At 45.0% G+C, this 15,479-nt stretch overlaps 1 protein-coding gene across 6 annotated transcripts in view; it reads left to right on the forward strand.

Moving 5' to 3' along the window:
• Positions 1-15,479, forward strand: part of FAM120B (family with sequence similarity 120 member B) — a 92,667-nt gene that overhangs the window by 19,225 nt on the left and 57,963 nt on the right. For all 6 annotated transcript variants that reach the window (XM_038001241.2, XM_038001245.2, XM_038001246.2 and 3 more), the window contains one exon: positions 5,981-6,082. In XM_038001241.2, the coding sequence (XP_037857169.1) occupies positions 5,981-6,082 (102 nt within the window). The remainder of the gene's footprint in view (positions 1-5,980; positions 6,083-15,479) is intronic.

The following is a 15,479-nucleotide window of genomic DNA, read 5'->3' on the forward strand; positions in this document are numbered from 1 at the left end:
CATGATGCCTCCAGCTTTGTTCTTTTGACTTAGGATTGTGTTGGCAATGCGGGATCTTTTTTGGTTCCATATGAACTTTAAAGCAGTTTTTTCCAATTCTGTGAAGAAAGTCATTGGTAGCTTGATGGGGATGGCATTGAATCTATAAATTACTTTGGGCAGTATGGCCATTTTCACAATATTGATTCTTCCTATCTATGAGCATGGAATGTTCTTCCATTTGTTTGTGTCCTCTTTTATTTCACTGAGCAGTGGTTTGTAGTTCTCCTCGAAGAGGTCCTTTACATCCCTTGTAATTTGTATTCCTAGGTATTTTATTCTCTTTGAAGCTATTGTGAATGGGAGTTCATTCATGATTTGGCTCTCTGTTTGTCTGTTACTGGTGTATAAGAATGCTTGTGATTTTTGCACATATTTAAATCATTTTTTAAAATTTCTTTTTCTTAGGTGCTCTCCACCCACATTCTTTCTTAACATGGATATTTGCACATTGACTCTAATGATGGAAAAAAGAGATCTTCCTCATGAAAACGTTTTTACATTAAATCATAATATTGGAGTTATTTTCAGACTCTTTCATTAAATTAAACTATGTAAACTTCACTAACCTAAATTTCATACTTTGTTAATGTAATGTATTTACGACCAAGTGGATAACTTTATTAGATAACCACATAAACAGGAAAAAACATTCACATTGAACTTGTCTTCATGGTTGATATTTAGTTCTTTCTCCCTCAACTTTTTGGCTTTCTACATGAAGTTTACATTATTAATATGTGAAAATAAAATGCTGTTTTTGCTGATTTATATATGATGATAATGAAGTGTATTCTATGTTATGTGTTTGACTTAGTTTATGATCCCATTTGTATTTGAAAATGTGTATTTTACAGTTGTGGAGTAGAGTGTTCTGTAGAAGTCAGTAGTGCTAATAAGGTTATTCAAGTCTTTTACTGAGTTTCTGTCTACTTGTTCTTAGTTCCTGAGAGAAAACAGTTAAAAACTCCAGCTCTTACTGTGGATTTGTCTATTTATTCCTTCTGTTCTGTCAGTTTTTGCTGTAGGTATTTTGAAACTGTTGTTAGGTGCGTATATATTGAGGACTGTTATGTTTCTTAATGAATCAACCCTTTTAATAGGAGAGTTTGCTTTTAAAAACATGGTAATACTCCTTGTCCTAAAGTTGTCTTTGTTTTATTGTAATATAGTCACTCCAGTATTCTTACTGTTAATGTTTGCATGATGTGGTGTTTTTTCCTATCCTTTTACTTTTAAACTATTTCTTAACATTTAAAGTGCATCTGTTTTAAAGACGGCACGTCCAGTGTCACAGTCTCTTTCTTTTAATTGGAATGTTCACACTGAATGTAACTTCTGGCGTAATTAGGGCTCACTCTTCCATTTTACTCTGTTCTTTTTCCCCCCACCTTATTTTCTCATTTTCTTACTTCTTTTGGATTAGTTTAATAATTTTTAGTATTGTGTTTTGTGCACTCATTTGGATTACTAGATTTACCATTTAAAAAAAAAAAAGTGGTTTGCTGAACATGGTAGCTCATGCCTGTAATCTCAGCACTTTGGGAGGCTGAGGTGGGCAGATCACCTGAGGTCAGGAGTTTGAGACCAGCCTGGCCAACATGGTGAAACCCTGTCTCTACTAAAAACATAAAAATTAGCTGGGCGTGATGGCAGACGCCTGTAATCCCAGCTACTCGGGAGGCTAAGGTAGGAGAATTGCTTGAGCCCAGGAGGCAGAGGTTACAGTGAGCCAAGGTCATGCCATTGCACTCCAGCCTGGGGACAAGAGCGAGACTTAGTCTCAAAAGAAAAAAAAAAAGTGGTTGATCTGGGGGTCTGTTAGATTGGTACAAAAGTAATTGCGGTTTTTGCAATTACTTTTAATATCTTTAACATCACCGTTTACTATCAAATAATATACCATGTTACTTGCAATATAAAAACCTTATAACTGTGTATTTTCATTTTCCCCAACATTTTTGCTATTGTTGTTTTATGTCTTATACATATATATGTATATTAAATTTGAAATAATTACAGATTCACAGGAAGTTGCAAGAATAGTACATAGATTCCCATGTACCCTTCACTCAGATTCCTCCAAAAATGACATCTTCTATAACTGTGGTGTAATATCAAAGCCAGAAATTTAACATCAGGTACAGCGCTAACCAAACTGCAGACCTTATTCACTTGTGCCGTTTTTTACATGCATGCAGTTATGTGTGTGGGTGTGTAGGTCCGTGCAAAGATCCCGCAACCACCACCACAGCCAAGATACGGAACTGGTTTGTTAGCACTCCCTCCATGTGCCCCTATGTCCTGGTAATCTTTCTTCCCCCCATTCCTGTCCTCTGGCAACTGTTAGTCTGTTTTTCATCTCTATGTTCTTGTTCATTTGAGAATGTTATATAAATAGCAGCATACAGTATGTAACCAATATGTAACGTTTGGAGATTATGCGTATGTTTTAAACCGTATAATACATGATTTTAACACTTTTAAATTGGGGTTGGCACACTTTTTCTGTGAAGGGTCAGATAATAATAAATATTGTAGGTTTTGAGGGCTCCCTCCACAGTCCCTGTCACAACTACCCAATCCTGCTATTGTAGTGCAAGAACAAGCAGAGACAACATGTGCAGGAATGAGTGTGGCTGTGTGCCAGGAAGCCTTTATTCAATGTTCCCATGTGACAGAACTTGAATTTTATTTTATTGATTGATTTGTTTTTTAGAGACAGAGTCTCACTCTGTTGCCCAGGCTGGAGTGCAGTGGCACCATCACAGTTCACTGCAGCCTTCAGCTCCAAGGCTGAAGGGGTCCTCCTGCCTCAGCCTCTGGAGTAACTGAGATGACAGTCATGCGCCACCACACCCAGCTAATTAAAAAAAAATTTTTTTTTGAAGAGCTAGGATCTCGCTGTGTTACCTAGGCTGGTCTCAAACTCCTGACCTCAAGCGCTCCTCCCACCTCAACATGCCAAAGTTTTGGGATTACAGATGCAAGTTACTGCACCAGGTCAATACTTGAATTTTAGAGAGTATAATTCTCAGGAGTCACAAAATATTCTTAAAAACATTTTTTTCCAACCATTAAAAAAATATGAAAAAACATTATTAGTTTTCAGACTGTATAAAAGCAGGCAGATTTGACCCATGAGCTGGTAGTTTGCCAATACCCACTTTAAATTATAGGCTTTATACACACTGCACACACAGGCTGCTCTCGTGAATCCATGAGTGAGTGGGGAGTGAGTGGGAAGCCAGGACATGACCATACACTGCTGTAGGCTTTATACACACTGCACACGCAGGCTGCTTTGGTGAGGCTGGTGAGCGAGTGGGGAGTGAATGGGAAGCGAGGACATGACCGTACATTGCTGTAGGCTTTATAGACACTGCACACACAGGCTGCTCCAGTGACTCCAGTGAGTGAGTGGAGAGTGAATGGGAAGGCCAGGACACGACCGTACACTGCTGTAGGCTTTATACACACCGCACACTTAGGGCTATCATACATTCATAAAAAATATTTCTTTCCTCAACAATAAATTAACCTTACTCTAACTTTTTTACTTTATAAACTTAAATTTATTTAACTTTTTGACTCTTTTGTAATTAACACCTAACTTAAAACTTAAAATACAAATACATTATACAACTGGACAAAAAATTCTTTATGTCATTATATAAGCCTTTTTCTATTGGAAGATTTTTTAACTCTACCTCCTGAATTCATACTTTAGAAATGTTTAATTTTTTTAAACTTCTTTGTTAAAAACTCAGACACAAGCACACAAATTTAGTCTAGGACTCCACGGGGTCAAGATCATCAAGGCGTCACCAGGAATGTGTATGCAGTCCGTCACTAACCGGATCATTGTTATGCCCTGCGGGACTGTATTTCATCTTTGTTTGGGGGTACAGTTTTGCTGCATATAGAATTTTAGGTAGTTCTCTATTTTCTCCTGGCTTGTGTACTTTCTTATGAGACAATAAGGCTCATCTTTATCATTATTTCCCATGTGTATCATGGCTTTTCTTCCTCTGGCTGTCTTTACAATTCCTCTCCTGTTTGCTGGATTTTAAGTAAGGTTCACTCCGCTCCCTTCATGGGATTCTTGAGCTTCCTAAATCTATGGGTTGATATTTCCTATCAAATTTGGAAGAGATGAGCATTTTTAAAATAAGATTTTGTCTTTCTCAGTCTCTTTTGCCTCTTCCTCTGGGCCATTTATTGACTTCCTCCCACAGGGTCCACATTGTTTTGCTTACTTTCACGTCTGGCGTTTTTTGATTGGATGCTAGAACGTTTTGGATACTAAGAAGAGTGTTGAGTTTTGTTCTGTCAGGCAGTTACTCTGCCTGCTCCTGCCGAGACTTACCTTTAAACTTCATTAGGCTGTGTCCATTGTGGCTTTCACTTTACCACTAGCACAGGCCTACTCCTAAGACAGGGCCTTCCGGGCTATCACCAGAGTGCCCGAGGTGTAGGATGAGGCCTCTTCATGTTTGCTGGTGGTGGAAACTCCGCTGTCTTCAAGCCCCGTGCAAGCTCCATTGGTCGGTCAGCCCCAGGACCTTGCCTGGCTTCTCTGAGTCTTACCCTAAACCCGACAGCTCTCTCTTCAGCCGGAGGCTAAAGAGCACTTGCTCTCTGCACACTGCCCTGCTCTCTGATGCTCTGTCCTGCAGATCGTGGCCTCAGTAGTCTTGGTCTCCAGTCTGTGTGTCCTCCTGTGAGGACTACCTCCCTCACTAGGATACAATCTGGACAGTGCCTATGGGCAGAAAATTGGCGTGATAGAGGGTTGTTTCCCTTCTGTCCGGGATAACCGTCTGGCCCCGTGCATCGCCCGTCACATGAATGCAGTCACTAGAGCCCTTTCTTCAGTTCTGGTGTTGACGGTAGGAAGGCAGGTCGGTGGCTCTGCCCATTCGCAAGCGCCCACCACCACGGTCTCCTGCTCAGTGGCTCCATCACAGCCACCGCCACAGTCCCCAGCTCAGTAACTCTCCTTCATCACAGCCACCGCCACGGTCCTGTGGCATCGCAGGTGCTGATAATGCCAAGTGCAAAATGGAGTGCTGGAGTGATTCATGGTTAGAAGGTTTTGAGATGTTCTCTTTATCCTGTGTTTAGCAAATCTCTGTTGTCTCAGTTCTCTCCTAGAACTGCTGTGAAATGCAGGTGGGGCTTCCTGGATTGATACTCTCTTTCTTCATCTTTGATTCCTGTTCTTGTCTTTTTCTTCTACTTTAAGGGAACATCTCTCTACTTCGTTTCTCAGCTCTTTTATAGAAAAGTGCCCCTTCTTCTTCTCTTCATCAAGGCCTGCTTCCCCCAGCCCTGGATTCAGCCCACTGCCTCTCTCTGCCCCACATCGAAGCCCTCTGCCCAACTGGACCAGCTGTCTGACTGATGATCACATTTGTGCTGGAATGTCTGGCATCTAGGGACACCACCTCTTCTTGCCTTCCCCCTTAAGCACCTGCTCTCTGCTTACTTCTTCCCTTTAGAGTTCCTCAGCTACACCCACTGTCTTTCTTTACCTGGTCTTGCTTTAAAGAACTGTATCCATGTTGACTATCAAATTCCAGTAGTTTTCTTTAAGTGTTTACTGGAACAGTGTGAGGGGGGTGGGGAGGAAGGACATCATAGGAGTCATTAACATGGTAAACTCTCTCTCCCATATTATTGTTTACTTACCCAGATTATCTTGAGGATTTTGTCAGTTCCACAGAGTATGGTTCTTGATGGAATGAACAGGTTACCTTCAGATTGGAGGGTAAGAAACTAATTGTTGGATAACTAAGGTTACTTAGTCACCTTGGATTTGAGAGCTCACCTATTTATGGACTTTGAATTGGCCACCTGGGCAGAGCTGGGTCTGTGACACTGTGAGCTTGGCGACGCGTGCTCTTGCACATCTACTGACCCAACTCTTTTTCTTCAGATGTTGCCAGCACCTGCCCGGCTGTCAAGGAGTGGTTTGTATATCCTGGGAACCCACTGAGGCACCCGGACCTCGTCAGGCCACTGCAGATGACTGTTCCAGGTACAGACAGCCTTTCTTTAAATGAACCACAGATCTTTCCATTCTATGATAAAAGTCTTAAGAATGGATCAGTTATGGAAAGCATCTTTTACCAGAACTGCACAAATACTAGTTTTTATTTAAACTCTTGGCTCATGATTAATGTATTCATCTAATAAAGTCCTAAAATAATGGAAGGAAGATGCTGTGGCAGGTTTACCCTGGACCATCTGCGGCAGTGCTCTGCCTCTTTCTCCACCACCCTGGTCCAGGTCCACAGCAGTGGAGAGAGAAAAGAGACAGAAGGATGGCCGTGGTCAGGGCATGTTGCTGCCACAGCCCCAGTGCCTGAAATCTAGTTGTTGCTTGGTAGACGTCCATGGAGTTTAGCGGGATAGATTCTTGATATTCTGCTGGAATCAACAATCTTATCTTTTCCCCACCACTGAAAGTATATTTTGATGAGTTCTGGAACCAGAAAGAGAAGATAAAGAAGGGTTATTTTAACTGGAAAAAAGGTTATATTTTCATGAGTAGTATCTTAAAACTTAATGAGAGGTAAGGAAAAACAAAGTTCACCTACAGGTTAGCTGAAGTATATCCAAAGAACAGCCTTTCTTTCTGTGAGTTCGTAGTATCTGAAACAGGTCAGGAATGTACAAGTGTCAGGGTAGGGTTCTACATACAAACAGTTAAGGAAGAGGAGGCTAAGCTTCAGAGTTTATTTTTAGTGGCTCACATCATTGTTTCACGGAACAAATATTTTCCTACAGTTTTGCTATTCCATTTTCATATACATTGAATTCTCTGGTGTCGCTATTATTCTCCATCACATGAACCTATAATTTACCAAGTATGGATCTGAGCACTATAAATGGTTTTTAAATAAATGGAATTGTTTTGAGAGAGAAGTTGAGAAAAGCTATTGTAGGGCGTGTTCCTTATTCTGTTAATCAATCGTAGACTAAAACCTTAAAAGTACTTATCACAGAAACATAATTAAAATGCATTGACATTGGTTTTTACAAAAGTTAAGCAGCATTTTTTTAAAGGATAGCCAAAATAATTTTCCAAAAATGTTTTATTATATATGTAATTTTCATTTTATAGTATCTTTCCAAATATAATATGGAAAATGACTATTACATCTCTCTTCATTGTTTGAATTAAAGAGAACATTTGACTGTTCGTCATTGTGTCAAGAGTTAATTTTAAAGGCCACTCTATATAATGTTTTAATAAATTCTAGAAATTGTGTATTAGAGAGACTACGTCAGAGCTTGTGAAAACATCCTCCGTTGCACTCCGGGAGTGGGAAAGCGTGTGTGTAGCACCATGGACCACACGTTGGGTTCTCTTCTGGAAGGAACTCCAGAAGCCTGTGCCCTACACGGAGGGCCTCGTCTCAGACACACTCTTTTTCACAGCTATTACTCTAGAAATTGGATTTGAATTTTTACACGGAGGGCCACATCTAAGACACATTCATTTCCACAGCTGTTACTCTAGAAATTGGATTTGATCTTTTACACGGAGGGCCACATCTCAGACACACTCATTTCCACAGCTGTTACTGAATTTTTATTCCAGGTTATTTCAATGGATGACTCCTTATTTACACTTGCATTAGCGATAATTAAAAAGAGAATATTTTAAATTTAAAATGCTTTTCAGTGTCTATGAGGAATATTGCCAAATGATTTTAAACGAAAATGGAAAACAGAGCATCCAATTTCCTGTCACAAGTATTCACATGAATACAACATATGATTAAAAACAGTGAGATCAGCCGGGCGGGGTGGGTGTCACACCTGTAATCCCAGCACTTTGGGAGGCCATGGCAAGTGAGTTACCTGAGGTCAGGAGTTTGAGACCAGCCTGGCCAATATGGTGAAACCCCGTCTCTACTACAAATACAAAGATTAGCTGGGTGTGGTGGCAGACACCTGTAATCTCAGCTACTCAGGAGGCTGAAGCAGGAGAATTGCTGGAACCCTGGAGGCGGAGGTTGCAGTGAGCTGAGATCACGCCATTGCACTCCGGCCCGGGCGACAATAGCAAGACTCCGTCTCAAAAAAAAAAAGTGAGATCCTGCTGATGGGCCCTCCCCTTCCACCTGTCAGGAAAACCTGCAAAAGGTTCTTGTCGCACCATTAGAGCCGGTTTTTCCCAAATGACACCCCTGATTTTCATTGTTCTTCTAAGACAGTTTTAATTAGGGTAATCTCATGAGTGCTACATTTTCTTTTTTTTTTTTTTTTATTATACTTTAAGTTCTAGGGTACATGTGCATAACGTGCAGGTTTGTTACATATGTATACATGTGCCATGTTGGTGTGCTGCACCCATCAACTCGTCAGCACCCTTCAACTTGTCATTTACATCAGGTATAACTCCCAATGCAATCCCTCCCTACCCCCTCCCCGTGATAGGCCCCGGTATGTGATGTTCCCTTTCCCGAGTCCAAGTGATCTCATTGTTCAGTTCCCACCTATGAGTGAGAACATGCGGTGTTTGGTTTTCTGTTCTTGCGATATTTTGCTGAGAATGATGGTTTCCAGCTGCATCCATGTCCCTACAAAGGACACAAACTCTGTGTCCTTATGGCTGCGTAGTATTCCATGGCATATGTGTGCCACATTTTCTTAATCCAGTCTGTCATTGGCAGACATTTGGGTTGATTCCAAGTCTTTGCTATTGTGAATAGTGCCGCAATAAACATACGTGTGCATGTGTCTTTATAGCAGCATGATTTATAATCCTTTGGGTATATACCCAGTAATAGGATGGCTGAGTCGTATGGTACTTCTAGTTCTAGATCCTTGAGGAATTGCCATACTGTTTTCCATAATGATTGAACTAGTTTACAATCCCACCAACAGTGTAAAAGTGTTCCTATTTCTCCACATCCTCTCCAGCATCTGTTGTTTCCTGACTTTTTAATGATTGCCATTCTAACTGGTGTGAGATGGTATCTCATTGTGGTTTTGATTTGCATTTCTCTGATGGCCAGTGATGATGAGCATTTTTTCTGACAGCACATATGATTTAATGTTTACTTTCCTGAATTGTAGAAATGAAAGGAAATCACAAGTATTTTTCAACAAAGTGAAAGTGCAGAAAAAAATGATAGAAATTAGTTAAAAATTAGGAAGGGGAAATAATAAAAATTAACCAGCCAGGGAGCAGAAAAAGAAATCTCATTCCTGGGTGCTATGGTTTGAATGTTTGTAACCCCTCGCCCTGGCCCCCGCCAAATTCCTGTGTTGAAAACTTAATCGCTAATGTGATGGTATTTGGAGGTGGGCCTTTGGGAGGGAAAGAGGTGATTAGATGTGATTCCTGCTCTTACAAAAGAGGCTCCTTGTTCCGTGGGAAGGTGCCGTGTGCCATCTGTGACCTGGGAAGCAGGGCCTCACCAGAAACCAACCATGCTGGCACCTTGGTCTTAGACTTCCAGCCTCCAGAAATTTTCTGCTGTTATAAGCTACCTCATTTATGGTGTTTTGCCATAGCATCTCAGATGGACCAAGACACTGATTTGTTTTATTCAGGGAGCTTATTTACATGTGTGTATTTCTGTGGGCCTCATCTTTTTTTTTTTTTTTTTTTTTTTTTTTTTGAGACAGTCTCGCTCTGTTGCCCAGACTGGAGTGCAGTGGCACAATCTCAGCTCACTGCAGCCTCCGCATCCTGAGTAGCTGGGACTACAGGCACATGCCACCACACCCTAATTTTCGTATTTTTAGTAGAGACTGGGTTTCGCCTTGTTGGCCAGGCTGGTGTCAAATTCCTGGCCTCAAGTGATCCATCCACTTCTGCCTCCCAAAATGTTGGGGGTACAGGTGTGAGCCACTGCCCAGCGTATGAGCCCCATCTTTATATGTGTGCATGTGGGAGCATGTCTACAGGACATATATATACTATACTTCCTTTATATGTGTGCGTGTGGGAGCATGTCTACAGGACTATATACTACACTTCCTGTCCATGTGTGCGTGTGGGAGCATGTCTACAGGATACTACATTTCATTTCCTTTACAATATATCATGGAAGATGATGTTTCTGATAACGCAGTTTAGCTTCCATTTCCCAAACCCAGCTCGTGAAGGTCCTTGATCTGTGCATGTGTGTCTACCCTTTCCCAGCACACTGCTGTCACTCCTCTTACTCACTTTCCTGACATTCTCCATTCTTTGGGTGGGAGTCTTGGCCCACACCAAAGGCAAGCGTTTGAAATTGCCTTTTCAGTCTCCAGAATTGTAGATTTGTCAATTCTTCATTTTCAAAGTGCTGATAGCTTTTTTTCTCTTGTAAGTGTCATTGTTTAAGTTACTTTAAGCATAACCTTATTTTAGAAACCTAGGAAACTAATGCACATTTCTAATTGGTAATTTGTCTATTTTGAAGGACCTTTTTAAAGTGGTGTTCAACAGTCAGAAAGCTTAGTATTTCTTGGATATACACATTTGATTTACCAGAATTGTAGAATATCTTAGAAGACTATTTTACAAAATGAAAGGAGGGTAAGTCATGCATTTCATGAAAAAAAGACCACGTGTTTGATTCAGTCTGTCATTTGCTGTCAAACAGTTGCAGTTGCTTTCTTGTTCACCTCCTCTTACATACATTGTTGAAGGTTTTCATCTGACCCTTGTTGCCTACAGGTCAGTCAAGAAAGTCTCAACAAGTCTTGGAGGCTTCTGTGGGTGGTAAAAGGAAGCTGGGGTGTGTGTGTGTGTGCGCACATGCACTTAAGGAAGCTGGGTTGTGTGTGTGTGTGCACATGCACTTAAGGAAGCTGGGGTGTGTGTGTGTGTGCGCACATGCACTTAAGGAAGCTGGGGTGTGTGTGTGTGTGCACATGCACTTAAGGAAGCTGGGGTGTGTGTGTGTGCGCACATGCACTTAAGGAAGCTGGGAGGTGTGTATGTGTGTGCACATGCACTTAAGGAAGCTGGGGTGTGTGTGTGTGTGTGTGCACATGGACTTAAGGAAGCTGGGGTGTGTGTGTGTGCGCACACGTGCACTTAAGGAAGCTGGGGTGTGTATGTGTGTGTGCGCACATGCACTTAAGGAAGCTGGGGTGTGTGTGTGTGTGCACATGCACTTAAGGAAGCTGGGATGTGTATGTGTGTGCACATGCACTTAAAGCTGGGGTGTGTGTGTGTGTGCACACATGCACTTAAGGAAGCTGGGGTGTGGGTATGTGTGTGTGTGCACATGCACTTAAGGAAGCTGGGAGGTGTGTATGTGTGTGCACATGCACTTAAGGAAGCTGGGGTGTGTGTGTGTGTGCACATGGACTTGAAGCTGGGGTGTGTGTGTGTGCGCACACGTGCACTTAAGGAAGCTGGGGTGTGTATGTGTGTGTGCGCACATGCACTTAAGGAAGCTGGGGTGTGTGTGTGTGTGCACATGCACTTAAGGAAGCTGGGATGTGTATGTGTGTCCACATGCACTTAAAGCTGGGGTGTGTGTGTGTGTGCACACATGCACTTAAGGAAGCTGGGGTGTGGGTATGTGTGTGTGTGCACATGCACTTAAGGAAGCTGCGGGGTGTGTGTGTGTGCACATGCACTTAAGGAAGCTGGGGTGTGTGTGTGTGTGCACATGGACTTAAGGAAGCTGGGGTGTGTGTGCGTGTGTGCACATGCACTTAAGGAAGCTGGGGTGTGTGTGTGTGCGCGCACATGCACTTAAGGAAGCTGGGGTGTGTGTGTGTACACATGCACTTAAGGAAGCTGGGGTGTGTGTGTGTGCGCGCACATGCACTTAAGGAAGCTGGGGTGTGTGTGTGTGTGTACACATGCACTTAAGGAAGCTGGGGTGTGTGTGTGTGCGCGCACATGCACTTAAGGAAGCTGGGGTGTGTGTGTGTGTACACATGCACTTAAGGAAGCTGGGGTGTGTGTGTGTGTGCGCACATGCACTTAAGGAAGCTGGGGTGTGTGTGTGTGTGCACATGGACTTAAGGAAGCTGGGGTGTGTGTGTGTGCACATGCACTTAAGGAAGCTGGGGTGTGTGTGTGTGCGCGCACATGCACTTAAGGAAGCTGGGGGGTGTGTGTGTGTGCACATGCACTTAAGGAAGCTGGGGTGTGTGTGTGTGCGCGCACATGCACTTAAGGAAGCTGGGGTGTGTGTGTGTGCGCGCACATGCACTTAAGGAAGCTGGGGGGTGTGTGTGTGTGTGCACATGCACTTAAGGAAGCTGGGGTGTGTGTGTGTGTGCACATGGACTTAAGGAAGCTGGGGTGTGTGTGTGCGTGTGTGCACATGCACTTAAGGAAGCTGGGGTGTGTGTGTGCGCGCACATGCACTTAAGGAAGCTGGGGTATATGTGTGTGTGCACATGGACTTGAAGCTGGGGTGTGTGTGTGCACGCACATGCACTTAAGGAAGCTGGGGTGTGTGTGTGTGTGCACATGCACTTAAGGAAGCTGGGGTGTGTGTGTGTGCACATGGACTTAAGGAAGCTGGGGTGTGTGTGTGTGCACGCGCATGCACTTAAGGAAGCTGGGGTGTGTGTGTGCGCGCGCACATGCACTTAAGGAAGCTGGGGTGTGTGTGTGTGTGCACATGCACTTAAGGAAGCTGGGGTGTGTGTGTGTGCGCGCACATGCACTTAAGGAAGCTGGGGTGTGTGTGTGTGTGCACATGCACTTAAAGAAGCTGGGGTGTGTGTGTGCGTGTGTGCACATGCACTTAAGGAAGCTGGGGTGTGTGTGCGCGCGCACATGCACTTAAGGAAGCTGGGGTGTGTGTGTGTGCACATGGACTTAAGGAAGCTGGGGTGTGTGTGTGTTCGCGCACATGCACTTAAGGAAGCTGGGGTGTGTATGTGTGTGTGCGCACATGCACTTAAGGAAGCTGGGGTGTGTGTGTGCGCGCACATGCACTTAAGGAAGCTGGGGGGTGTGTGTGTGTGCACATGCACTTAAGGAAGCTGGGATGTGTATGTGTGTGCACGTGCACTTAAAGCTGGGGTGTGTGTGTGTGTGCGCACATGCACTTAAGGAAGCTGGGGTGTGGGTATGTGTGTGTGTGCACATGCACTTAAGGAAGCTGCGGGGTGTGTGTGTGTGCACATGCACTTAAGGAAGCTGGGGTGTGTGTGTGTGTGCACATGGACTTAAGGAAGCTGGGGTGTGTGTGTGCGTGTGTGCACATGCACTTAAGGAAGCTGGGGTGTGTGTGTGTGCACATGGACTTGAAGCTGGGGTGTGTGTGTTTGCGCGCACATGCACTTAAGGAAGCTGGGGTGTGTGTGTGTGTGTGCACATGCACTTAAGGAAGCTGGGGTGTGTGTGTGTGCACATGGACTTAAGGAAGCTGGGGTGTGTGTGTGTGCGCGCGCATGCACTTAAGGAAGCTGGGGTGTGTGTGTGTGCGTGCACATGCACTTAAGGAAGCTGGGGTGTGTGTGTGTGCGCGCACATGCACTTAAGGAAGCTGGGGTGTGTGTGTGTGTGCACATGCACTTGAAGCTGGGGTGTGTGTGTGTGTGTGCACATGCACTTAAGGAAGCTGGGGTGTGTGTGTGCGCGCGCACATGCACTTAAGGAAGCTGGGGTGTGTGTGTGTGTGTGCACATGCACTTAAGGAAGCTGGGGTGTGTATGTGTGTGCACATGGACTTAAGGAAGCTGGGGTGTGTGTGTGCGTGTGTGCACATGGACTTAAGGAAGCTGGGGTGTGTGTGTGTGCGCGTACATGCACTTAAGGAAGCTGGGGTGTGTGTGTGTGCACATGGACTTGAAGCTGGGGTGCGTGTGTGCACGCACATGCACTTAAGGAAGCTGGGGTGTGTGTGTGTGTGCACATGCACTTAAGGAACCTGGGGTGTGTGTGTGTTCACATGGACTTAAGGAAGCTGGGGTGTGTGTGTGTGCGCGCGCATGCACTTAAGGAAGCTGGGGTGTGTGTGTGCGCGCGCACATGCACTTAAGGAAGCTGGGGTGTGTGTGTGTGTGTGCACATGCACTTAAGGAAGCTGGGGTGTGTGTGTGCGCGCGCACATGCACTTAAGGAAGCTGGGGTGTGTGTGTGTGTGTGCACATGCACTTAAGGAAGCTGGGGTGTGTATGTGTGTGCACATGGACTTAAGGAAGCTGGGGTGTGTGTGTGCGTGTGTGCACATGGACTTAAGGAAGCTGGGGTGTGTGTGTGTGCGCGTACATGCACTTAAGGAAGCTGGGGTGTGTGTGTGTGCACATGGACTTGAAGCTGGGGTGCGTGTGTGCACGCACATGCACTTAAGGAAGCTGGGGTGTGTGTGTGTGTGCACATGCACTTAAGGAACCTGGGGTGTGTGTGTGTGCACATGGACTTAAGGAAGCTGGGGTGTGTGTGTGTGCGCGCGCATGCACTTAAGGAAGCTGGGGTGTGTGTGTGCGCGCGCACATGCACTTAAGGAAGCTGGGGTGTGTGTGTGTGTGCACATGCACTTAAGGAAGCTGGGGTGTGTGTGTGTGCGCGCACATGCACTTAGGGAAGCTGGGGTGTGTATGTGCGTGTGCGCACATGCACTTAAGGAAGCTGGGGTGTGTGTTTGTGTGCACATGCACTTAAGGAAGCTGGGGTGTGTGTGTGCGTGTGTGCACATGCACTTAAGGAAGCTGGGGTGTGTGTGTGCACGCGCACATGCACTTAAGGAAGCTGGGGTGTGTGTGTGTGCACATGGACTTAAGGAAGCTGGGGTGTGTGTGTTCGCGCACATGCACTTAAGGAAGCTGGGGTGTGTATGTGTGTGTGCGCACATTCACTTAAGGAAGCTGGGGTGTGTGTGTGCGTGTGTGCACATGCACTTAAGGAAGCTGGGGGGTGTGTGTGTGTGCACATGCACTTAAGGAAGCTGGGATGTGTATGTGTGTGCACGTGCACTTAAAGCTGGGGTGTGTGTGTGTGTGCGCACATGCACTTAAGGAAGCTGGGGTGTGGGTATGTGTGTGTGTGCACATGCACTTAAGGAAGCTGCGGGGTGTGTGTGTGTGCACATGCACTTAAGGAAGCTGGGGTGTGTGTGTGTGTGCACATGGACTTAAGGAAGCTGGGGTGTGTGTGTGCGTGTGTGCACATGCACTTAAGGAAGCTGGGGTGTGTGTGTGCGCGCGCACATGCACTTAAGGAAGCTGGGGTGTGTGTGTGTGTACACATGCACTTAAGGAAGCTGGGGTGTGTGTGTGCGCACGCACATGCACTTAAGGAAGCTGGGGTGTGTGTGTGTGTACACATGCACTTAAGGAAGCTGGGGTGTGTGTGTGTGCGCGCGCATGCACTTAAGGAAGCTGGGGTGTGTGTGTGTGTGCGCACATGCACTTAAGGAAGCTGGGGTGTGTGTGTGTGTGCACATGGACTTAAGGAAGCTGGGGTGTGTGTGTGCGTGTGTGCACATGCAGTTAAGGAAGCTGGGGTG

This window comes from Chlorocebus sabaeus, chromosome 13 (genome assembly GCF_047675955.1).
Source record: "Chlorocebus sabaeus isolate Y175 chromosome 13, mChlSab1.0.hap1, whole genome shotgun sequence".
Lineage (NCBI taxonomy): Eukaryota > Metazoa > Chordata > Mammalia > Primates > Cercopithecidae > Chlorocebus > Chlorocebus sabaeus.